Source organism: Pantherophis guttatus, chromosome 6, assembly GCF_059756535.1.
Source record: "Pantherophis guttatus breed Tessera chromosome 6, ASM5975653v1, whole genome shotgun sequence".
Classification (NCBI taxonomy): Eukaryota; Metazoa; Chordata; class Lepidosauria; order Squamata; family Colubridae; genus Pantherophis; species Pantherophis guttatus.
Window position 1 is genome coordinate 41,458,217 of NC_142068.1, and position 26,213 is coordinate 41,484,429.

The 26,213-nt window shown below is 37.0% G+C and overlaps 1 protein-coding gene across 5 annotated transcripts in view; it reads left to right on the forward strand.

Annotated features, from left to right (window-relative positions):
- Positions 1 to 26,213, forward strand: part of ETV5 (ETS variant transcription factor 5) — a 33,479-nt gene that overhangs the window by 1,275 nt on the left and 5,991 nt on the right. Inside the window, exons 1-11 of one of the 5 annotated variants that reach the window (XM_087872136.1) lie at positions 259 to 801; positions 1,612 to 1,753; positions 1,918 to 2,005; positions 2,084 to 2,131; positions 2,368 to 2,418; positions 15,408 to 15,537; positions 16,949 to 17,224; positions 20,094 to 20,350; positions 23,753 to 23,815; positions 25,086 to 25,154; positions 25,870 to 26,039. In XM_087872136.1, the coding sequence (XP_087728262.1) occupies positions 1,709 to 1,753; positions 1,918 to 2,005; positions 2,084 to 2,131; positions 2,368 to 2,418; positions 15,408 to 15,537; positions 16,949 to 17,224; positions 20,094 to 20,350; positions 23,753 to 23,815; positions 25,086 to 25,154; positions 25,870 to 26,039 (1,197 nt within the window). In that variant the 5' untranslated portion in view covers positions 259 to 801; positions 1,612 to 1,708. Of the gene's footprint in view, positions 1 to 258; positions 802 to 1,611; positions 1,754 to 1,917; positions 2,132 to 2,367; positions 2,419 to 15,407; positions 15,538 to 16,948; positions 17,225 to 20,093; positions 20,351 to 23,752; positions 23,816 to 25,085; positions 25,155 to 25,869; positions 26,040 to 26,213 lie in introns of those variants that run through there. The other 4 variants (XM_087872135.1, XM_034439627.3, XM_034439628.3 and 1 more) reach the window with 4 other exon arrangements.

Here is a 26,213-nt window from a genome sequence, read left to right on the forward strand (position 1 = left end):
TCTCCAAGATGCTGAGGATTGCGGGATATATGCGAAGAATACCGTTGCGACTTTTAACTCGAGTCTGCTGGGATAAGGCCGGCTTTCGGGAGGGAACGGGGGCAAGGGTTGCAAGAATGCATGGAAAGAGACAGTATGGCGAAGAATTGCGAGGGAAAGCTGTACAGCCGCGCCGCCACTGGCTGCAGCAGGCACTGGCTTCGCTGAGAGGATTGGTGGTGGTTTGTTTTTTTTTTTTTTTTTTTTTTTTTTTTTTTTTTGTGAATGTGGGCGATTTTATGAATGGAGCTGGTTTTCTGTGAATGGAGCGCATGAGTGCGGGGGCGGGGGCTGAACCTTTTCGCGGCGTTCTGCTCGGGGGAGGGGGTGGTATATCTGAAGGCGTTTAATGAATGGAGTGCGTCCCTTGTTATTGCGAATGAGGCCCTGCGCTAGGGTTCTAGTTACGCTATACCTGCTCCGGTTGTTTGCTCTGCCATTCATAAAACTTAGGCCAGATTCGCGCGCGGCGCGGGGGAGGGGATTGTAACTCTATTGTTTGGCTACGTGAAAGGTTTTTCAGGTTTTTTTTACATAAGGTTCAGGAGAGGCAGAAGGAAAACGGCGGCTATAACGCAAAATGCGAAGCAGTGAATATGCTATTTTATCTTTCAGCGATTGCTTTAAATGTCAAACATTTTAAAACCGATCGGATAATTTAGAAATTTGGGGTTTTCTCTAGAATTCTAGTGGACAATTTCTGGATTTTCTTGCTGGCATTTAGAAATAGTCTGCGACAGTTAATCTAGGATAGAGACGATAGTAAGCTGTTTTCTTACCACCCTCCAGTGCTATAAAAGCTTTCCAGAAGCTTTTCTTTAGAACATAAATGTTTTATCTTTGTCGACCATTTAGCAAAAACTGGCTGGACTAACTAGCTACAAAACTCTGCCTTGAAAAAAACATTCACAGGCTACTTAAAAGTCTTGAAAATTCCATCAATAAAACAAGAGCTGAGTTATTTAGTGCCCTCTCTCAGGAGTTATCTGATGTTTCTTAGCATTCTTTTGCTAAAACAGGAATACTTACAAGGGTATCCATCCTGAATTTATTTTGTAGGAAGTAAATAATGTTGAATGAAAATAAATTTAGTAAGCTCATGCTTAAGTTCTGGAAAATTACTTTCTCTGTTTATCTAAAACAGGCTAGGCATCTTCCATCTGAAAGCTGAGCTCTTACACAACAGAATTGATTTTCTTTGCACTTGTTGCTATTTATATTTTAGCTCTAGATCACCTAGAAAGGAAAACGAACTTGAAAACCTTTGGTTTGTAATCCATTGCTTTGTAATTGGAATTTGCTTTTTGTACTATCATAACTGTTTCCATAGTAATTCCGTGACACAACCAATAAAGTTGAGACCTATCATCTGTTGGTTGCAAAGAAAAATAAGATGATGGTAAAAAAATGAATAAATATAATAAAAACTAGATGAAGAAAAGTACTATAATGGGGAGTATAACAGATAATCCTCAAAGTTTTCAAATTATGCTCACATACTGTTAGAGAAAGTCTATTAAAATGCAATGGTTGGTTTCTTTAAAAATATATATATATCTCTCTTCTCTCCAGTTTTAAATCTGCCGGAGCTAGATTTTGAACCCTTCTTATCCTGGAATTGCTCAATGCTAAAACCATTCAAAGGAATATTTAAGAATCAGCAAACACAATGGATGGCTTTTATGACCAGCAAGTCCCTTTCATGGTTCCTGGGGTATGTCTTGTATGGTTATATATTTTATGCAACTGTTTTCTTCATGCATGAAATTTTTCTACTAACACCTTCCCAAGTTTTTGTGCCAAGTTTTATTTATTTATTTGCTATTTGCCCTTTGTAGCTATATATATATATACACACATATATTTTGCTTTCATTAGAAATCTTGCACGGATGAATGTCGTGGAAGGCCAGTGAATGAAAGAAAAAGGAAATTTCAAGACACTGATCTGGCTCATGATTCTGAAGGTAGACTCATTACCATCCTTAATAACACATCTAAACATTTTTGTATCTTTTTAGTAGCCTTTTTTTATTTTCTTTCAGAATTGTTTCAAGACCTTAGTCAGCTTCAGGAGGCTTGGTTAGCTGAAGGTAAATCCTACTGATATAACTTTCTACATTTTTATTGTTCTTTGTTAGCTGTTGATTATAGTTACCTGTGAAATTTGTTGCTGCCATGGTGTGGCCCTTTTCTCTGCATATCTAAACTTTATCTGCAATGCAAGCAAATGCATAGTCTTTAATATTGATCACAATTGTATTTTTCAAAATACTTGGAGTTTGTTTATTTAACAGAAACCCAGTTCATTTTTTTTTCATTTTTGTAGCCCAAGTTCCTGATGATGAACAGTTTGTCCCAGATTTCCAGTCTGACAACTGTAAGTCATGTTCTTAATCTTTGATTTTCTTGCCCCAAAGATTACAAAATATTATAAAATAGGTGACTTGTTCCCTTGACCCTTGTGTTTGTGTGTCACCTGTATTAATAGAATGCAATTCCTCCGGGTACATGTTTATGGGATTTGAGAAGTCCTTGTGACTTGGAAGGGATGGGACTGAATAGGAAGGTATGGTGTTGGAGGTTCTATTAATAATGGCCTTGCTTTAACTGAAGAACTTTGGAACATTTGTGCGAAAATCTTTGAGGCTGCGCCTAACCTTGATTCCCGCAGAATCCTTTCAAGCCCCCATGAATACTTCATAATGTAAGAGATATTAAAATCCATTTGCCAGTGAGCACACAAAAGCACTCTCACCAGTCCTGTGCCTCTAATTCCCTCAGTGACTTTCCTAGCTATTATAGCTATAGCTCATGAAGCTATGAAGGACAAAGCTTTGCTGGTGAAACTTGAGCAGCTTTAGGGAGTATTAGTCATTGGCAAGCCGCAGTTCTATGAAGGCAGATACCAGAGTGCTCCCGCTGCATCACCAAGAGATTTCTGTCTTGTCTGTAGGGTTTAATAATCCATTCCTGGACCTGTTTATACCTCTTAATACAAGCATGTTTCATGCATAGTTTTCAGCTGTGGGTTTGATGTGCTGCAAGAAATGATGTTCTTAAACATCAGTGCTCAGGCAGTATTTATTTGGGACGGGGGCTTCTTTTATGTTTTTGATTTTGCTTAGCTGTTCTGGTTGCCCCAGTATCTAAAGGCAAAAAAAAAAAAAAACCATAGCCTGCAGAGGAACGGATTCTTGATTTCAGCTCTGTCACAGCATGCAGTGGAATATCTTGTGCTACAGTAAATGCATGTTAATTATTGTCTTTTGATTACTTTGAAGTGAGTGGGAAAGTTGCCATGAGAGCTTCTCCAGACAGGCAACACGTTTGCTGGGGTTTGCTTGTACGTGTGTGTGAAGGATTGTGTGTGTGTGTGTGTATCCCAACCCTTCCCTCCTTTGGAGATGAAAGAGAGCCTGGAGTAATAAATTTTCTTCCTATGTTGACATTCTAGCCCAACCCTGCCAGTTCTTGCTGGGAGCAGTAGAAACTGAAGTTAGGCTGTGTGTTAGGTTGTGTGGGAGGATCTGTTGCTAGCAGAGATGTGTTCAGATACCTCTCCGCAGGCTTTGCCAGCCCAGAACCTGAAGGATTATATGAAAAAAACCAAATATCTTCTAAAAGATGGGTGGTCCCAGTAAACCTAGCTTTCTTGCGTTGGAGTAGCCAACAGTACATTAATGGTGATCAGCGTTCATGATAACAATGCTAATGGCAGAAAATATTTCCATTGGAAGCAGGGTGGATTTGATTTAAATCGAGTCGATTTAAATCATGATTTAAATCACTAGTAAAAAGACTTGATTTAAATCAACTCGATTTAAATCATAATTTTTAAAGAGCAACTGTCATCTCTGCTACTCCTTTGACCCGCTGTTGACTCACCGACAGTCCCAGTGTTGCAGAATATACAGCCTTGTGCTACATAACTAAGCTCCATTTCATGCTGAATAAACTAAATTATTTATGTATCTTAAATAGAAAACTATCTTATGATAGATTTTTACCCCAAAAGTTTTTTATTAAAATAAATTCAATAAAAATCAAAAAAATCTGATTTAAATAAAAAAAAATCCGATTTAAATTAAAAAAAACTGATTTTTTTGATTTTTTAAAAAAAATCATTGATTTTTATCAACCCTGATTGGAAGCAGATTTACATATGAAATAGTAATTTGTTTGGCTAATGCAGTGTTAAATCCTTCTGGATTTGGATTTTTTTTTAAAGTATCTCTAATTAAATGATTCAAAAGTCCACACAGTACAATATGGGTACCCAAACGTCTGAGAGTCACACCCTAAAAGTAGCTAATGGAACAGGACAAAAATTAGAGTCGATTTATATTGTGCTAAATTTAATTAAAATTAAATATAATTAATATGACTACTCTCGAGGCATTGTTTTCATAATTTTCTTCATCAATCACATTAAAAGTTCAATTTAGCGATACCTTTTGGAGGTCTCTGGAAGCTGTGACAGACATTTCCAGGGGTCACATGAAGCCTTGCAACCTCAAACTAAGATGTCCAAGTTCCAACTGGTCAAACTATAAGTGAAGTAAACTATAATTGATCTAAAACACAGCTCTACAGAATTCACTACGAGGTGTTATAGTAATTTGGGGAGAGTTGAGTATTGCCTTTTTTAGAACAATATCTGAAGAGGAAAATCTACAGATCAAAGATCTCTCTTGCATTTATGAAACCCAGTAGCAGTAAAGCTTGCTATAAAGAAGAGGAATATTGTCATAGAAGAAGTAAATGAATAAAGGGGGCACCATTTGCACATTGAAAGGGTTTTTTTTGAAGCTCTGGTAGCATGGCGTAGATTTATAGTGTATGATTCATGATTAAAATTATTATTGTGAATTCTGGCACAAAAATCAACTGGTATGACTATTGGGTTAATCACAAACATATTTACTTAGAAGTAAATCCCATTTAAACTGGTGAGGCTTTGTGCCAAGTGAATAGATATTGCATTGTTATTAAGGATACAGTTGATTCTGTCCTTGTTTTAAATGCTTGTCTGCTATGCGGGGGATTAGCGTAAGTGTTTTAAATGTATTTTAAATTCTGGGAAGATAATGTTGGGAGATTTTTCTTTCTTTTGATGCTTCTGATTATATAATTGCATAAATTCAAATTCTGGAGTACCTGTTTATATAGAATGTTTAGAGTATAATTTTTATGAAAGCAAAGGCACCAGTATGTCTCTGTGCGTGTCTTCCTCTAATTTAAAACTGTTAAATAAGAGTAAGAACAGCAGCTATAAGTATTTTCCCCAACCTAGTATTTTCCAGATGTCTTAGATACAGCTTCCTTCACAAGAAGAGAACAAGTTTCTATAATTTATAGGCTGGTATAAGTTAACATGCTTGCCTTCTTTTTTTTACTTAAAAGACCTATTTTTGATCTTACTGTCTCTATCCTTTTTAAAGTGCTGGTATCTTAATATGCATTTCCTCTTTTTTGTTAATGAAGAAAGAAACAGTTGATAGCATTTGTTGTGTTGGTTCCGAATTGTTTCCTTCCTCGCGGTAACCATTTGATTTAGGGAAGAAAGTTTCTTTCCCTAGGGTAACAGTAACATAACTGCATAATTAGCACTACGTGGTGGGACACACCCATTGGAGGATGGGTGCTTCTGATATTACTTGTGACAAAACGTCTCTCTTTTTTTGCTCCATCTGCACAACTGCATTTCTGGGTGACTATTTACAAATTCTTAAAAGACAAAGTATGTCTTCTACCTCATTTATATTCTTGGATCCTCTGAATGTGAATTATCTGGAATATCCACAGTGGAAAGGGGCGAAATACAAAGACCACTCATGTAGTGGTAAAATAGTACAGGTAGTCCTTGATTTACAGTAGTTCATTTAATGACCATTTGAAGTTACAACAGCACTGAACAAAGTGACTTGTGACCATTTTTCACACTTACGACTGTTGTGGCACCTCCATGGTTATGTGATCAAAATTCAGACACTTGGCAACTGACTCATATTTATGACAGTTACAGTGCCCTGGGGTCGTGTGATCACCTTTTCATGACCTTTTGACAAGCAAAGTCAAGGGGGGAAGCTGGATTCACTTAACAACTGCAGCAAAAAAAAAAAAGATCTTAAAGTGGGACAAAACAACTGTCTTACTTAGCAGTTAGGCCTCAGTTGTGGTTGTAAGATGAGGACTACCTGTAGTGCAAATATTTTAAGTAATTTTTTGATAAATAAATAATAAAAAATAAAGCAAAACTGCTTGCTTGCCTTCATAGGTATTAAGCAAAGCTCTGAAGCTTTTGTGCACTGTTATAGAAGAGCAACAGGGGAAGCCAGATGTGTCTCTTGTGATAGTTCTAAATTGGGAAGATTTTTCCCCTCCCTAGCCCAGAAAAAGAATTGGCCATTTGTTCTTTCTGAATAAGAGCAACAGAGCAGAATACCTAAGCGCTTTTTCCCTAACTTCCAAATGTTTTTCATTCTGATGTATGAATTGCTTCATTTGGGCCATTGGGAATTATTTTTTGGCTAGGGTTCTGTTTTACAGCCAGCAGTCTGGGCTTGCTCCAAAATGTATGCTGGTCATTAAAACTGCAGTGAAAATTGGCATTATATTACTGGTCTATGTCAGAAGAATTGTTTAGTTCTGCTTCTGCTGGACAGTTCTGTTTGGCATTTTAAAAATAAAGAATTGCATTTCCTTTTCCTCATCAGAAAACGGTGTGTGTGTGTGTGTGTGTGTGTGTTATTGTTTATTTTAAATGAAGTTGTTATTAAGCTTGCCTTGCCTTCGATGCTCTGATTTTTTGTATGTAGGAGATTTTCAATAAGGAAAGTTAAGCATGTGATCTCATAACATGGTATAATCGAGCTGCATCACATGATTTAGCTGGTTATTTATTTTGGCTCATTTGATTTATATAAGGAAAAAGTCGAATGAGAAGAGGCAAATCTTTGCAATTCTTTAACTGAACTGAGCAACCTCCCGCTAAAGGCAGGATAATTTTGACTCAATTTTGGCATCAGAGAATGGGGCAAAGCCACGCTGACATAAAGCACAATATGTACAGCACATTTGGTGCTGTTTCAACATTATTTGCGTGCTTAGCTGGTGCCTGTGTACAGTGGGCAAGATTAAAAACCTAAGACACCACTCACTCTAATAATCTTATATTCCTGGCTTTGAGCTGATGTGATCCATCCTATAGTTATACCAATAACTTGTCTTTTCAGACTCTAATTATAGTGAGGATATTAAAACATATACTTTCTCAGTACGTATATGCAGATATACAAAGATGTGTGCGCGTGCATACACATACGTGTGTGTGTATAATATAATTTGAAGGCACTCCAGAACTCTTTTCACTGGGTATTGGCATGGGGGTCCAGACTCAATATTGCACACTTCAAAGTCCACTTTCCTGCTATTTGTAATTCTTTTTATCTAGCAGCACTTTTTATTTTATTGCAGATTCGAGTAATGGATTACGTTTCATTGTTTCCTTGGAATATCAAAGAAAAAAAAAATTTCCTTTTTTGTTCTTGGCTTATTGAAGGTTTTTAAAATATTTGGCAGCAATCTATTTAAAATACTTATTCCCTTTTCCCTTTCAGTCCATTTGAATGTTAGCAAGAAGTTATATAAACAAGGTTAAATATGCCTGGAAGAGCCAGCTTGATGTATTGGTTAAGAAACTGGGTTGGTAAGTTCTAGTCCTGTCTTGGGCATCTTGGGCTATTCAGTCTGCCTCAGCCCTAGGAAAGGGGCAATGGCAAGCTACTTCCAAAAAACCTTGCCAAGGAAACTGCAGAGAGTAGTCCAGAGAGCGAGGAGTCAACTCAATTCCATGTTAGCCCTTTTCTGGTTTTTGTTTTTATCCATCAGATCTTTGCATAAGCCATTTGTTTTACAAAGAGGGGGAAAGAGAAAAATTATCCCTAACTGAAATATGAAAAGTCGGTCTGCCCAGACAAGTTCTGGATAGCTTCCTAAAATGTTTGATTGTAAATTTCGGTTACCCTTTGTATGAAGAGAGCTGGCACAGGAGAGAGCGAGAGAAAGAGTCTGGTTGATTGCTTAATTGGGCAGTGAAACTGTCTCCTGTAATCTGAAATTAATACTTTGTTGCTCAGTCTCAAAGCATCCCAAATCAATAGTTCCTCTTTAGTTGTATTAATTTTCCTTAGCTAAGAACAAATGCGAAAGAATGCACAAAAATAATAACTGGTTGCTGTTTTCATGATCCATTTTAGCATGGTAATTTTTGCATCAAATTCAAAATGTGATAGAGTGTATTTTAAAAAATAGCCAAGAGTGATTCCTGAGTCCGTCTCCAGTTAATACCCCAAGTCCAGCCTAGATCAGACTTAAAAATATAGTAGGTTCCTGTTCAGTTAATCATATACAAATCCAGTAATCATTATAATACATTTAATTATAATCAATTATACATCCAATAATCTGCAATAATGCACTATTCTGAGGAAGTGAGCAATGGGTGGAGCTGTACACTGTGATGGGGAAGGGTGAGGAGACAATGTGTAAGATGATTTGATTTATATACTAATATCTCACAGCACTCAGGGTTGCTTCCAGTGATAAAATCATAATTTAAAAAGTATTAACATTTCAAAACATTAAAAAAAGCTTAGAACTAAAAGATTATTATTAATGGTGAAACTATTTAAAACCAGCTTTGATAGGGTCATTCAAGTATCAAAATAAACAGGCATTTAGCCACTTTCTACAAAAAGAAAGGGATCTGTTTTTCCAAAGCTCTGATGCTGCTATTGAAAAAAATTGTCATAAACATATGGTCTAGCAACTTCACAGGTTAGCAATCACTTACTCCTCAGCAGATCTCAAATTGTGATATGGTCAGTATTGAATACGTTACTGTTTCAGATATCCAGATCAAAAGCCATTTGAGATGAAGATAAATCTAAAGATAAATGTCAGCATATTAAATTGTGCCTGGTGTACTATTGAAAGCCAGTGTTTTACCGACAGAGCAGAAATAACATATTCCCATATTCTGTGCCCATATCCTTTCCTGGCTGCAGTATCCTGCACCAACCGTAATCTCAGCTGACTTTAACAGCAGCTGTACATAAAATGGATTAGAATAATCCAGCCAGAAGATTACCAGTCTGTACATTGTTGAGGTCAGGCTATCTTCATCCAGAAATGGCTGGAGTTAACTTTACCAGTTGTACATAAGTGCTCCTGGTCATTAAGGTCATTTAATATTTACATTCATTGACAATTTGCAATTCCAAGAGCACTCCCAAATCCTGTATTTTGTACTATATGACAGGAGTACAGATTGGGTAATCTGGAAGAGACTTAAAAAAAAAAAACAACCCTTTTCTCTTTATGTTAATAGGGGCTATACTCTGTTCCAACCTTGATTCCATCACAATCATTGGGAATATTGTAGCTGTAGTCTAATTTAACCCAGCTATAATCTGGAACCCAAGATTGGGAACTACTATTTTAGAGCTCTTGCCCCTTCAAGAGCCTAGTTCTTGCTCTTACTTTCAGCAACCAAACTTCTCTGCCAATTCATGCTGTGGTAGTTCTTGAACAAAACAAGTGTGTTACACTGGGATTGTAATTTGAATTTCTTAACTCTTGTCATAAATAGGGATACAAGAACTGCTTAAAGGAATTGGAGTAGGACATCCATAAGCATTAAGACAAATGGGCCTAATGGGCAGCAAAGAAAAAGTTACTTTTTAAAATAAGTTTTAGGTTTTTTTCTTTCTCCTTGTCAAGGGGCATTTCCGGACCTCACCACAAGTTATGTTGCACAATCATTTGGGTTTGCAGCGAACTCTGTGAAATAGTTAGCTCCTTCTTATTTATTCAGGACATTTCTGCAGTGTTTGAATTCCTTACATAAACATCCACAGTACAAGCTTCTCTGTGTAGGACAGCTGGTCTCTGTTATAATCTTAAGTGTCATTTCCCTTCTCCTGATTGGTAGTGCTCAGCTGTGAGGATAGAGGGTTTTTTGTGAATGGATGGAGTATTCCAAATTGGTTGTGAATGGAGGGCGGTGCCTTCTTTCAGCCTTCCCCCCCCCCCTTCAATGAATAACTAAGCTCCATTGTGCTGCTGGCAGAAAAACAACAGTTCAAACAACACAGAGATTGTTGGAAAGAAACATGCTTGTGACTGACAGCTGGAACACCTCCAATGTGAGTTTCCTGCTGTTTGCTGTTCAGCAAGGCCCTGCCTAATAGGAAGAGGGTGGGGAGAGGGGAGAGGGCAATTTTAAGGGGAAAAATTAACACTTGAAACACCAGAAGACAGCCAATATGAATAGTAACTAGAGACATGTACTGTAATTTTTTTATTTTTATTTAAGGTTTTGATCACCTACGGTACACCATTGATTTTGTGGGAGACAAATGATAGCTGGAGCCTTTCCTTGAAAATGAATTCTGATCTTAATTTTGCCCTTGAGAAGTATTGTATGCCAAGAAGCTCTGTGATCTCCTGTTTTGTCTTCCTACATAATTAATTATTTGGATTGGTCCCACTTCTGTCATTCAGATTCATTCCTGGGAAGTGATCCACAATGCAGGAGTCCGTGTTTCTAAATCTCTTGCAAAACAAGACTACTAATTGTTAGTGATGCCCGAAAGCTGTCACATCCAGGCAATCTACTCATGGTGTAATAGCTGTGTACTTGGTCTTAGGGGATCGGGTGGATAATACTCCACTTCTGGCTAAGTAAAGCTGTTTTGTTCAGGCACTATTTAGGTAGAAAATTCTGATGCCTATGCCTTTTCCTTAAATGTCTTCTCCTAGAAAGTATGTTAAATATGTATTGATTGTTTTAAAAATTAAATGTATCAGAGCTTCATGGACTAATAGTAGGATAATGGCACATGTGTATGTCTATGTACATTCGCATTTTGGGGTATTACCAAAAGTGAACCCGTTTAGTCGTCAAAAGATGGCCTATTACAAGTTTCTCCTCCTTTTGAATTACCTGGATCATGGACCCAGGTAATCAGCTTCTCAATGGTGCCCCGATTTTATTGAATACCCTCCCCAGAAGTATGGATGGCCCTGACCCTGCTGGTCTTTCATGAAGAAACTAAAGCAGTTTTATTTGATCCTTGGCTTAAGCCCTTATATTAAATAAATTTCGTAATTACTGGTTTTTAACTGTAACGCCTTTACTGTTTGCAATGACTTTCATCTTGTGTAGTTCCATTGTTTACTGTGCTCAGAGTATAATTTAGTTACTATTGACTTATAAAGATGTTAATTTTAATTTTACTGTTTACAATAAGAATTTACTTTTGTTTCTGTGTTTGATTTTCTTTTACCCCACCCAGACTCCCATTAATGCTAAAATAGATTAAAATAATACTAAATAAGCTATATGTTCTTTCCTCACATAATTTGAAATTTTCCTAAAGAAATCTATGGAATGAATGGAAGTTGGAATGTACGTTCTTTTCAGGTTCAGACTAAATCCAGGACTTGCTAGATTTCAGGTTATTTAGAGACTGAATAATTGAAGTACGAAAGTGTGCTTCCAAAATCTAGAAATTGAATAAATATACTTTTTTCCAAATGCTCTAAACACCTGGATAATTCAGACATGGGTTACAAACATTGCATGCACCAAGTTCCAGGTTCAATTTCTTGCAGTTCTAGATGGGCTGGGAAGAGAACCCTTATCTGAATATTTGAAGACCAGCTAACATTCAGGGTCTTGGTTCACACATTGTGCTGAGCTAGAATTCCCTGAACCGATAATTCAGAAACAAAGTGTATGCAAGTTTCCAGGGTCTTTGCATCTTCTGTGTCTTCCCAAATTGTGCCACTAAAATTCAGCAGTCGGGAGGACACGGATGGCTTGTTTGCTTTTCTCCAAATTAGAACTGACATGGGCAATTGTCCAATAGATTAGCCTATCTGTTTTTAATTTTCAAAAGCAATCCTTGAAAGAAGGCCAAAAACCTCAATCCTGCCTCCTACAGCTTTGTCATCCCCTTTTTTTCTGGTGGCCTTTGGTGCCTCTCCAAAATTATAACCTTGCCTCCCCTGTGTTAAATCTTATTTAATAATGGTTTGTTGAATAAATCAAAACTGCTTAGGCTGCAACTTGAGGTAAGCCACGACTCATATTTTATAAACCATATTAGCCATGTTTACACAATCCAGGAAGTCAGAAGCAAATCTTCTTGTGTGATAAGGTAACATGTGAACCTGTTCTATATATACAATACTGAGTTCGGTGGCTTAATAGACAGAATACTACATAGGTGCTATGTAGTTTCTTTTCCCTTTTGCTGAACCAACGTTTCAGGTAAAACATTTTTCTTGTGAAGGGAAAAACAGCATTAGTTCCACTTTGAAATGTATCCAGCTAGATGCTTGATCAACTCATTCTTGGCTTGAGGCTTTTTCCAGTACCACGATAAATCTGCCATGTAGTTGTTCTCCAAAGATGGGGGGCGGGGAGCATTGAGGACAAGTTCCTGTAAGGATAATTAGCTTCAGTATGAAATGAGGAGAGACACTAAGATTGAAAGCAGCTATTAGAATCATAATGAAGCAAGTGCTGGGGAACTGATATGTGATAACACAGCTTGGGTTGTACATATTGGTATTCTCTTGAGATATTTTTATAATATTGGTATAGAAGTAATTGCATTGGACTGTTCTCCTTGGCAACCTTCCCTTCCCCGTGGCCCTAAGTATAATTTACCCCTTTGCTATGATTGAAGCAATGGTCAATCCTCGAAATGCCTTCTTTGGTCTTCCACATTTAACGCCAGCTTTTCAGGGTGTGTTCAGATTGGTGCACAAACAAATCCAGTTGAACTTAAATGGCAGAGTACAGCTGATCAGCATGTAAATGATGAATAGTCAGAGATGCTATGTGCATCATCTTTCCATGGGTGATTGCCAAATGCTAACTTGTATTGAGAAGAAGCAGGCAAGACTCACATGTCCTCTGCTAATTTCTGGCATCAGTTTAACTGGGCATGTTCCTTTTCCATCTTGTTTTGTACTGTAGCTATAAAAGATTGCACTTAAGAACCTCCCTTGAAACAAAAAGGCTGTTATTCTATCTTAGAGTCAAAGTACTTATGCTGACCTGCAATACATCTCTAAATCAACAATTTCTTATCCAACATGATGGCAAATCTGATGTTTTCCAGGGAATTTGGGTTGGGTTCCTTAATAACTAAGGCTGATGAGAATTGAAGTTCAAAGCATCTGGAGAATAGCACATTTAGAAAGTGTGATGTATTCACTGGCAATTCATGAATAAAGCTACATAATATCAAATTCTGCAATCTATGTGGCTTCAAAAAATATCTTCCAGACATAGATTGTGACTGTATACATGATCCAGTTTACATTTTTTCAAGCGTACAGTACACTTGCCTAAGTGGGAATGTTTCCCCCCAAAAAAGCCCAGTATAAATCTGTACTTAAAAGGGCTCAATCTGAAAGAAACATACTGTAAAGATCATCTGCTTTCTATTGGTGTCCCCAAATAGATGATCTCATGCTGCCCAATAGGAGCATTTCTACAATGCTATAGATGATAAGTAGGGGAAAGCAAGCACCACCAACAGAACAACAATATGTTTAATATAGACGTCAGTACATTGTTAAAATAGCCATCGGCTAAAATAAAGAATCTAATCCCCTATGAGAACAAATTGTTGACAGAGGTTTTGCTACAAACAGTATGGACCTTCCCAGTTTGATTTGGCAGTGTTGTTGAATCCACATAATCCTGGTTTATCATGATAGATTTTAGCATGGCTGCTTTTTGTTGATGCAGTTTTAGTATAAAGAATCTATTTTTATGCAACTTGCATTGGTGCTCAAACTGTCTTGTGTAATAATACAAAGATACCACTGTCCATATACGTAGTGATCTGCATGCTCAAAGTACTTTTCAAAAAACCTGATCCCATGGAAGCTTGGGTTGAATTCAGAGCTGTGTATTTTTAGACTCAGTTAAGCTGGGAGTTGTCATGACTAGTATTGAAGCAAGGTGTTTCTTCCTAATGAGGTCATTTCCTACTTTGAAATTGATCTCCCAGCCTTGGCATAGATAGATTATTCTTCTTGTCAAATCTTGCTTAGAAATGTCAATGCCATGAAAAATAATTCCTTCTCAAAAGTATGTGGGAATGTCAGGATACCTTATTTGAAAGATGCAGTTGCCAGCATTTTTCTTTTTCCTTTTAGTGGCAAATGAGGATGGGCACTTGCTCAAATCAGTTAGATCTCCTGGCATTTCCACAGTGTTTTGTTACATCAGCATAAAAACATATTCAAAGTGCAGAGTTGCATTCAGGGCATCCTGTGCAATAGTTATACTGTGTTTAATTGAATGTTCTCCCACCATCTTGTTTTCATTTATTTTTTAAAACATTTTCAACAGCTATGACATTGTTTTAATTGTTGGTTGTACGCCACCCAGTCATTTTCTGTGAAATAGGCAGCCCTATGACTTTTTAAAAAATAAATGTATGCACATATACCTACAGTGATTTCAGAAATCTGTGTACCTGATAAAGTATTATTTATGAGTATTGGAATTCATGGATTAAACACCTTTTCCTTTTCATTAAAATTGGGGTTAGGCTTAATATTTCAATTGCATAAATTGTTCAAAGTGTGTTTATTCAATTCTTTGTGTTGATCCTTTTGTCCAATACTTAGCTGCAGTCAAGCAAGGTGTTATTTTCTAGTAGTACTCAGGTTGTACTTTGTGTTGGGAAGCTGGATTGGCATTAGAAGGAAAAGATGTTTGAATTCCATGGTTCTACTGAAATTTCATTCCAGATTTGCTTCTGACTGTGGTGTCAAAGCGTACACTATCATATTCCAAATTGCCTTGTGTTCACAATTTTGTACTCTTGGCTTCCCTTCTTGTTAACTTGGACAGAATTAACTCCAGGAATGAGTTAAAAATCTATCTTATTCTGGACAATTGCCAACGCAATTCTCATTAGTAGCCTTATTTTTTCCTCTACTTCCTTTCATATTGCTGCTGCAACTAGTTCTGTTTGCTGCTACTCAGCACTTAATTTTTTTTCTTTTCTGGATAGTAACATGAAGAAACTTTATGTCATTTATAAATTACCCATATGAACAATACATAATTATAGAAACTAAAATGTGCACTCCTGTAAGATTCAGTAACATTTTAAAGAAAATATGTACTATATATGTTGTAGCTCAGGACCTATAACTAACACCTGGCTGTCTGTATATAGTAAATATATATAGGAATTTAAGTTATACATCATATATTTAATTTATGACACATGCATTGATTCTCTTCCATTGTTTTTAATTCAGTGGTACTTCATGCGCCACCACCAGCTAAGATTAAGAGAGAACTGCACAGCCCCTCTTCAGAGCTGTCCACCTGTAGTCACGAGCAGGTGCTCTGTGCTAACTATGGAGAAAAGTGCCTCTACAATTATTGGTACGTAGAATCAGTTTGCAAAAGCACTGTTAAATGATTGACAGTTCCTAGAAACTGAACCAGGCCCATGTGAATAATCAAAGAAATTCCATCCATCGATTAAAAATATTAATCAATCACATCAACATTTTAATCAAGAATTGATTTAAAACACTTGAAAGAGAGTTGGAGTAGGAAAACAGGGAGAATGAAAAATGGTATTGGTACTGCTTTGGCAAGACGGCCCCCCGATAATCATTTTTTGTATGTTTGGATAATTGAAAGATAATTATTATAACTTCGTTTTAACATTTAGTTGGTTCATTTCTGGGGGGAAATGTGCAAACAGTAGACTGAGACCTTTTTGTCTTGCAAAATGAAACCATTATTTTGTAAGTTATGCCAAGATAAACCACCTCCCAGGAGAGTTGCTCCTGAAGCCTTACAAGCTTAATTATTTACCTGGAAAGCTATTTGCAACTTGATATTAGCGCCTATGCTTAGTTGCAAGGCACTAGACATAGATTTGGATTCCTGTGGCCTTCGTGACATCTTCCAATGCAGTATAACTCAAATCAGATAGCTTGCATAATGGGAAGCTGTTTTGATGGGGGAGTAATTGTAACAACTCTATTCTGTACCCTGAATTGTTTACCTTGCTATCCCCATGCCTTTTTTGGAACATCATCCACCCCAAATCATTGTAAGTTCTAACATGGTGCTTTTGATATTCTAAAATAGCTTTCTTCAACCTAGTGCTTTTCAAGTATGTTAGAGTGGCAGCTGCCAAAGTAGCATTAAACACTTCTAAAAGCCATTAAGCTAGGGAGAGCTGCTATAACCCAAGAAATAATTTCAATATTTACTGGTTTAATAGCTGTTTTACCTAGCACTCGTGTTCATACAGATAGCAATGGCTCTGTACGTTGCCATACATTTAAACTGTTTTAATTATTGCAAGTAATTGCAAGACTTTCACACAAGTGTATATGAGTCCCTGCTCATAGGGGAAGAGGGGTAAGAATTGCACCAGGGCAACCTGCAGAATGATTGGTATCAGTCCTGTTTGCTCTCCTGATTAGAATTGGTTCTTAATTATTTGAGGTGGGGACAAAGGGGGAGGGAAGGCACTTTGGGGCAGGGTTTCCATAGGAAAGAAGAGAATGCACACAATCGGAAGCTACAATTATGCCTGAGAAAATTGTGAGAAAAGTGTTTTAAAATGAGCCCTATGACTCAGCCTGTTTGTCGCTTGCTTGAAGTACAAAGATTCCCTTGGGCCTCTGATCGGCCTTAACTGTTACTTCCTGACAACCATGAAATGCAAACAAGCCCGAACTGTCAAGGACTTGAAGCTGAAGCTGAGTAAATGGTTCCTGCCTGTTTTAAATTGTGCTTCTTTTCTCTTCTTTTTTCTCTGCTCTCTGAACAGTGCCTATGATAGGAAGCCCCCCGCTGGGTTCAAGCCATTAACTCCACCCACTACCCCAGCTTCACCTGCACTTCAGAGCGGCGCCCTTCCGCCTCCACCTTTGCCCGCCACACCTGCACATGTCAGCCCAGCAGGCCCATTACAGGGTGCCCCTCCTCCCACCCCTCATCCTCTTCAGGAACCAAGGCAGCAACCCTTTGCTATACCTCGACCACCTCATCAGCCTATCCAGATGCCAAAGATAATGCCTGAAAACCAGTACCCAACAGAACACAGGTAAAGGGGGTGGAGTTTTTTTCCCCCACTTGGAGATTTTTTTTTCTTGTCCAGTGGCCTTGTGATCTGACACAGACATCATATTTTGTTTGCTAATTCTATATCCCATTTCTTGAGTTCAAAATGGTGTGTGTGTGTGAGTGAGTGAGTGAGAGAGAGAGAGAGAGAATATCATCTTCCTCACATTCTCTTGTCCAGTTTGTCCCACAATAATTTGGTGAGGCAGGCTGGGCTGTGAGGGGATAAACTGGTTTAAATTACCCAGGGAGGTGCTAAGGTTGAGTGTGAAAATGAAACTGAACCTCTCAGTTTGGTATTGCTGAAAGTGTATCATTATTTTGATACATGCCTGCCCAAAAACCCAGATTATTATCAGAAATCTTTTGCTATGAGAATGCACAGGTATCTCTGTATTTTCAGGTTGTTCGAGAATGTTCACTGTGATTCGTTTAAGTTGGGAAATATATCTAAAATGGAATTAACAATTCAAATTTCAGATCAATATTTCATACTTTCTTTTCCTTGTTCAATAGTTAAGGAAGCCAGATATTTCTTGGATAGAATATATATATCTGATGTTGTTAAAGAGTTAAGTGGCTGATATTCTGAATAGATCATTTTAATCAATGGCCCTTGGCCTTTTTATTCAGTATACACATGTAATTTATTACATCTATTACTTGATTTTATTTAGAACTATCAGAGGAAAACATGATCTTAACCATATAAAATATTTACTGGTCACTATTTGAATCTTCCCATTTGAAATATGCAACATGTTTTTATAGCCTGCCCTTCTGTGAAACTTTCAAGAGGCTTCACCATTTCAGAATGTTAATCAAACAGACTGAAATAATTTCAAATATTATGTCTTGTTTGTCACGACATATTAATACTAACAACCGTAGTGACATTTACAATTGTTGGATTTTTCATGAAATCCTATTTTTTTCACTTGGGTCTGCTTAACAACTTCAAAGTTTCAGATCTGGATATTCTTACCCAAATATGAGGCTGTTTTCAAAATACTCTAGCTAACATGATTGAAAGACAAGACCTGTTAAGCATGTCTTAAGTAAGATGGGATTACTTCCAGAAAAAAATCTTTTCATATTTATGACAAATCTCCATCCAAGTTCCTTAAATAAATTTGGGTCCTCTCTATTGCCAGAACCTCAGGTTGCTTTTAAGACTGCCAGCCATATCTCCCAGTCCCTGAGTTCCCAGTGACCTTAAAGCTATTCGGCATGATTCCATCTGGAAGTTCCTCTTCCTGCAGAAAGCATACCAGTGCAGTTCTAGAGTTACATTTGAGAAGGTTAGAAGGACACAGATCGGAAGTAGCATAATCTGGGCCTGTCAGCTGCAGTAGGTCATATTTCAAAGCTAAAATAAGGTCATGTGCCTCTGGAGGCTTGGGAAACAAATTGATTGATCACAATCACTTTTCAAGGTGCAGGGATGTGAACGGATGTGCCTAGTTTACTGCTATAGCCTCCAAGAGTTCAAAACCAAGAATATTGGGATTTTGGTTGCATATTTGTTTAGTCTCCACTAAGGTTCACCCAGATTCCTCAAAACCAAGATAGCAGTTGTGGAACATATTTTTTGCAAAAGCATAAATTCTGACATTACTTTTTTTTTAATGCCAACGTTTTGCTTTGTGAAGCATCTGGTTATATTTGCAAACAATAAAAATAATTTTTGGTGCATGTGGATGCAACCTCTGTGTATTCCATACAGAGCATTATGGATCATGCATATTTTTTTCAGCAAGTGATAGCTAAAACATTTAATCCTTAGTTGTTTTGAGGCAAATTAGCAGTTATATATAATTTGGAATTATATAGACACATGCTTGCTTTGTTGAAACGAAATACATATAGTCAAACTTATCATTTCCTATTCCTTTAGCAAAAACAAACTGCTTGTTCCTTTTAGTGAAGACATGTTTGTCCAGATGAAGGTCATGTTTGCTACAGATAAGTTAGTTCATTTCTCTTGATTCTGCTCCTTTACACTGTCTGAAAATTTAGTTGTCTCTCCTGGTACTACTACTTTGATCCAACTCAGCTGCTTTTCATTAAAGATTAAGACATCCAGATTTTGTTTTGAAACAAGATGGGAGGCAAATAAAGTAAAGAAATAAGTATTAAACATTGAAAATACCCTATATTTATTGTGCTAATAGCAATAGCACTTAGACTTATGTACCGCTTCACAACCCTTTCTAAGCAGTTTACAGAGTCAGCATTTTGCCCCCAACAATTTGGTTCCTCATTTTACCCGTCTCAGAAGGATGGAAGGCTGAGTCAGCCTTGAGCCTGGTGAGATTCAAACTGCCAAATTGCAGGCAGCCGGCAGGCAGCAAAAGTAGCCTGCAGTACTGCATTCTAACCACTGCGCCACTACTGCTCTTTATGCATTAAAAGTATATATACTTTTTTATGGGTTGTGTTCTTGTTTTAAAAACAGACAAATAAATTAGGTCAAATTTACTGCTGAGAAAGACAACATAAAAAGATAGGGTTGTCGGCAAAATGGTCCATTTAGCAGCTTTGGTGAAGGCAAAGTTATATGTCCTCCATTTGGTCATGTTACCATTATATCTAACACTTTTTCTTTCAATGACAATAAGCTGCTGTTGCTACATTGCACCTGGATCTTATTACTAAAGTGGGCTATGAAGAGCCTCTGCTGAAATTGCATTGTGCACCCATGTTTACCAGGATTTTATTTATTTGGATGCTGCCCATCTCACTATCAAACTCCTCTTTAGGAAACTTAAATCAGAAGGACGACTCTAGTAGGTCTAGATTCTGATAAGAGTAATTATAATTCTCTCTTTCTCTTGTTCATTGTCATCAAGGTTTCAAAGACAGATGTCTGAACCTTGCCACCCATATCCACAGCCAGGGCTTTCTGGAGACAACCGCCCTGTCTACCACCGGCAGATGTCAGAGCCTCTTGTCCCTCCTACTGCCCATCCTCCTCAGGGATTCAAGCAAGAATATCATGACCCACTCTATGATCATGGGGTACCAGGTATTCCAGGCCCCCCAGCTCATGGATTCCAGTCTCCAATGGGAATCAAGCAAGAGCCCAGGGACTACTGCATTGATTCAGGTGAGGATTAAAATTTAATTCCTCCAAGCTGCATGAAGATTGAGACTTGTTCTTAGTCCTTAGTGTGTAGCACACAAAGCAGTCTTTGTACAACTGGTGTTCAGCAGCTGGCTAATGGAGTATGAAATAAACCATGTTGCACCATTAATGCAAGGATTGACAACTTTTCTTCCTCTGGGACACCCACCGCCATTTTCTACCAGTATTTGCATATCTTAAAACTATTTCCATTTTTTTCCCATCATTAGTAAACGTTCTACCAAGATACACAAATTCATATAGTTTACAGGCATATCAACTGTTTTTTTCTGTACACTAACATAGCATAAAAACTATTTTACTTTTCAAGATGTTGCTATCTTGACAATCAAAACAAATCTCTAAAATTGTCCTTTCAATATTCTCCCATTTTAGATTCATCCCAAATTGTTTCATCGCTTTTATTCTCAGTTATGTTCACTCTGCTGAGGGCTCATTGTTTAGGCCTATTCAGCCTCTTACAGAATTTTTTTTAAAAAAATAATCAAAATCATTTTGTTTTGTTTTTTGTTCTTTTCATCTTAACCATTCCATGGTCTTTCTGATGACATCTTACATATTTCTCTATATACACATTATACATTATCTTTCATTTTATCATTTCACTAAACAATCATTTTCATACTTCCCATAACCACATTTCTGTGGCACTTTGTAAACTTTTTTCATTTTGTACAAAATAGCTTCTACCTGCTTTTGCCTTACATCCACCTTCCATTTATTCTGTTAAATTATTCTAGCTTTGAATAAATTTCATTCAGCATTACCTTCTTTTCTTATAGTTGTTCTTGATTTTATTCTTGTCTTTCACTTTCTTTTCCATTTTCTTCAAGGTTCACCTTTGACACTACAAAAAAATAATTGTCCATCCTATATTCATCACCTTGATACCTTTTACTAATTATTTCCCTTTCACCATATTCATTTCTTTTATATACACTCTTTTGCAGCCAAACCTCAGTGTTATCCCAATAATATAAATAAGGAATTCTAATATAGAGGTTATATTGCAAGGCAATATTGTTGCCTGCATTCCACAAAATGGAAGGTACATGCCAGAGCTCCTCAAAGTAAGTATAGTGACTGCTGCTTCTCTCATTCTTGCAAAACAGGGATATCGATAGTCCTTGTTTAGTGACTGACTCACTGAGTAACCATTCACAGTTACAATGGTAATGAAAAAGTATCTTTGCAACTAGTTCTTGCATTTATAACCTTTCCACATCTGTAAAGCAAAGGAAAGCTGAAGTAAGATCATAAGCATGGTCTCAGTTTGACTTAGCAACCACTTTGCTTAACAACTGAATTTCCAGTTCCAATGATTATAGATTCATATTTATAAATAGAGAACTAAAAAAAACCAGTTATTATCCTAATATACTTGTTCTAGCCAGTGTACCTGCTTCTCCTCCATCTGCTAAATAGGATTCCCCCCCCCCCATTTCTGTCCATCCCTCTGGTGAAGTGGAAAAAAGAAAAGCTGGTTTTTGTAGCAGCATTTAACCTAGTTAGAATATAAGACTATATTTTTCTATCTTGTGAAAAAAAGCATTCAACAGATGTAGCAGGATTTAAACTTACTCTGAAAAGCCATTACCGAAAGGAAAAAGCAGATAGACAATTCTGCACATTTGTGTGCAAAAGCTCTTCCATCTTCTGTTTGCCATAGAGTATCTCTGAACTCGTAACTGACATTGAGTTGCTCCTTAACACTCACCTTGGGTCAAGGGGATGGGAAGGAATTCTGGTTAGGTGTTAGTTGCAGCTGTTCCTGATGCAAAGCTGACTACATTGCTACAAATCTCCTTAGGTCTAAAAATACCGGGACCTCTTAGAAGCTAAGTGGAACAGATGGCAAAAGATCTAAAGTTAAAGGATTTTTTTCTCTTCTTTCTTTACTTCTCATGTGTTGTCAGGTAGAATGCAAAACATGAAACCTATCTTTTGAATGTGCATTTTGAATACCATTTGCCAATCTATGCTGCAGGTTCATAAATACTTCTTCCAGGGGCTGTTGAAAAGGGATGCAGGAGGCTTTGCCCTTTGGGGAAAGACAGCTGCAGTAGGGAAGCAGATTGCATTACCACTTCCAGGAATAATATGACACACCTGATTTTCAAGGGACTGTATTATTTATTGTTCACAGATACAAGGTATTCCCTATTTAGATAACGATTCATCATGATTCACTGCAATATCCCAGTAGGTAAATAAACTAAGCACCAAGGGAGGAAGGTCAAATGCTTCTTATCAGAGGCCTAAACTTTTGTGCTCAGAGAATATGGACATACTATGGGAAAGAACGAAGTCCATTTTTAATGCATGCCTCAGATGCATAAAATGCATCTCTAATTAAAGGGATCAGATAGAAGGCAGTGTGAAAGCCAATACTGATTAAAATAGCATCACAATATATAAATCAATGGTTTGATTCTGCATAAAAACAGCTTCACATGTTTAAACCTTCATTTATTTTTCCTGTTCATGCATGGAAAGTTGAAAACTGTTTGAAGCATGCTTTCACTAGTAAATATTTACATCTCTGGCTTGGATATTTTTTACAATCTTGCTTATCTGAAGAGTTTGTGGGCATCCAAGTAATGTTAATAAGTGAAAGTTGAGATTATGGGAATTTTATTAGCATTTGTTTTGAGAAAATATGAGTTATTAATTACAGGAATTGCTTCCAAACATGTATTTGTGCCATAGTGCCACTCAGATATTCTCTGTGTTAGCAAAAGTGATATAATAAATCAATTAGCCTGGTTAGATTCTCAATAATTTGAATCTTAGTGTACAGCTGATTAGTAATATTGGGGGATGGGGTTGGAGGTACTATCGTAAGAAAAAGATCTTTTCAGAACATGCTTAAATTCAACACAAATCTAATGCCGTAAAGTTTTTTTTTAAGTAATGATGTCTAAGGGAAGGTTCACCAGAATCTAACATGTACTCATTTGGGCACACAAGTTGCCTGATGTAACTTGCAAAGCCTGCTGTCCCATTCCATTTCTTTTGGTTGGAAGTTGGTTGATTCTTGTATCTTTCAGAAGTATACTGTGCGGTCCTATTCATTTTTATTTGAAATGCACCATATAACTTTCTACTTCCTTCAAGTAAATATGCACATGAACATTTCCACAGGAACTGGATATCTTTTTCTTGGATGAAGGCTATATTCAGAAAAATGCTTAGGAATTAGGCAATGAAGTTTAATATTATTTCTCTAACTAGAGTAGAAATGCTTAGATTTACCATTTTTATACATGCAGCCTTTTCTGCCACTTGAACAAGAATTGAAGTGTGTATAGTTTAGTCTGGAATTCACTCAAGCTTCAATTTTTATTTTCTTTTTTCTTTTAGAAGTGCCTAACTGCCAATCGGCATATGCTACAGGAGGGGGATACTTTCCCAACAACCATGATGGTAAGCAGTCACATTGATACACTCATAAAGCACAATTCAGAATAATATAGGATAAGGAATGCAACATAATTATATAGATATTAAGAGAATGGGGAATGTTGCTCACCTCTAATTATGCATTGTTAATGGTGGACAAATGTGATTAATCTTCTAAGGCTTACTCTGAGTAGAGATATTACATGATTTACTTTCAGTGAAGAAAACTGTTCCTGGTCTTAGGGAGCTAGAACCATAGTTCAAATTAATAAATAAATGATATTTATGTGTCATTGTCATTGGAATTCATTTCTGGTGATTTATACATTATTAAAAACAGCACACAGCAAATATTTGAATGCATAAAATTCCAGTTTAGACGGGGGAGGGAGAGATGCCATGTAAAAGAAGCAATTGCAGTTAAGTAAATTAAACACATTTTCTTTCTGAAGCATCCCCCATACCACAGGAGACCACGTAAAAGGGTCTCTTATTTTGACTTTATTTTTAAAAATGAAGAAAAGGTGGGGTGGAAAATTTAGAAATAAAAAGAGAAAGAGAAGTGATGGGTGTGGGGAAAAAAAGAGTGTTGTCTAACTACTCATAATTGGGGCAGCAACACAGGAAATATGTAGGAGAAGTTATTCCACAGAAATCTGCACATAGCTCTGGAGTGATTCAGTTTTAGCAATTTAGATATTTGGCAAGTTTAGTGCAATCTGAGCACTTCAAAGGTTACTTCTTTTTAGAACAGCTTAATTGAAATCACAGATTTGGGTCAGGTTCATTCAATTAGTAGGAACAGATTTGGGGGAATGTTAAGCCATAAATGTTTTTAGTAGGCTCTGCCGAATTGGATTGTACTGTTTGTTCCTCCCAGTCTAAATAGCAGACTGGGGACTGGCAGAGTCTATGTAGGTGATGCACTCTATTTGAAATACTTGAGTCTCAAGGTACTGTAAGCTTACTTGATTTGGAAATACTTTGCTTTTCTACACTTTCATGTTGTCACCAACATGCAAATCCAGCCATGTACAAGCCAACTCTCTGGACAGACTTCTAGAGATGCAAAAATAGCAACTGGCATATTTGCAAATAAACAAGGCCTTACCTTTTTAGTTTTAGTGAACAGCTGAATATTATTGCTGCCAGCAAGCAAAGTGATGCCATGTATCAAAGTATTCTTAATGGAAGTGTTTACTCTGTGTGTGAGAGAGGGAGGGAGGGAGGAAAGAGGGGGGAGAGAAAGTGATTGCAGAGCAGCACCTGTTGAATATGTCTTCTCTTTTCCCAGGGTTCTCCTATGAGAAAGATGCCCAATTGTACTTTGATGACACTTGTGTTGTACCAGAAAGAATGGAAGGTAAAGGCACTCTGTGTGATGGAGTTCTATAGCTGCAGTTGAAAATCAGAATTGATATTATAAATTCAAATTTGTTATAGTTGCCCAAATCCAATGAATTCTATTAGCTAGTACAAATCATATTTGTTTTAAAGGAGCTCTTGAATGTCAAATCTACAGATCATAGGTACATGATCTAAAAACGTTTTTATTCCAACAGCTGGTCTGGCCTAACTCTCCCTTTTAAATTGGCTTTTAAATTGGGTTTTAAATGTTTTTTAGATAAATTGGATGTTTTTTAATTTGTTTTTTGAGCCTAAATTATTTAATCTGTTTTTAATAGTTTTTTAACTTTTGTATGTCTCTGTATTTTATTTTGGCTGTTCACCGCCCTGAGTCCTTCGGGAGTAGGGCAGCATACAAATATGATAAATAAATAAATAAATTTGCTGAAAGGCAGAACCCCTTGGTGTTAAAACGTCTTCTGTTATTTTGATGATACGCTACACAGAAAAAGGGCTGCTAACAAGTTGCATAAAAATTTCCATCTTCAGCTACTAACAGATATCTCCTCACCATAGTACATGCAAAAAAAGGGCATTGCCAGTCAGCTTTGCAGCTATACATTTCACTTTCTATAGAAACATTGAAATTGTTTTAATTACCTGAATCTTTAGGAGCCAATGGTGGAGATGTTAGAATGTTAATTCTAATAGATGTGTATTGTTGCAAACAGGTAAAGTGAAACAAGAACCCACTGTATATCGGGAAGGGCCTCCTTATCAGAGAAGAGGGTCTCTCCAATTGTGGCAGTTTCTTGTCACACTCCTGGATGACCCAGCCAATGCTCATTTCATTGCTTGGACTGGAAGGGGCATGGAATTCAAGCTAATTGAGCCAGAAGAGGTAAAAACAAACAAACAAAAATATCTACATCACCATTATGGTTGTATCCATCATAAGTGAAATATCAGAGGTTGGCCAAGTTGAATCTCTGCCAAGGACCTTGCAAGGCCTTTTGCTAATTCTGTTGTATTCCCAACATTTCAGGGGAGACCTGCTATATTTGATTGAAATATA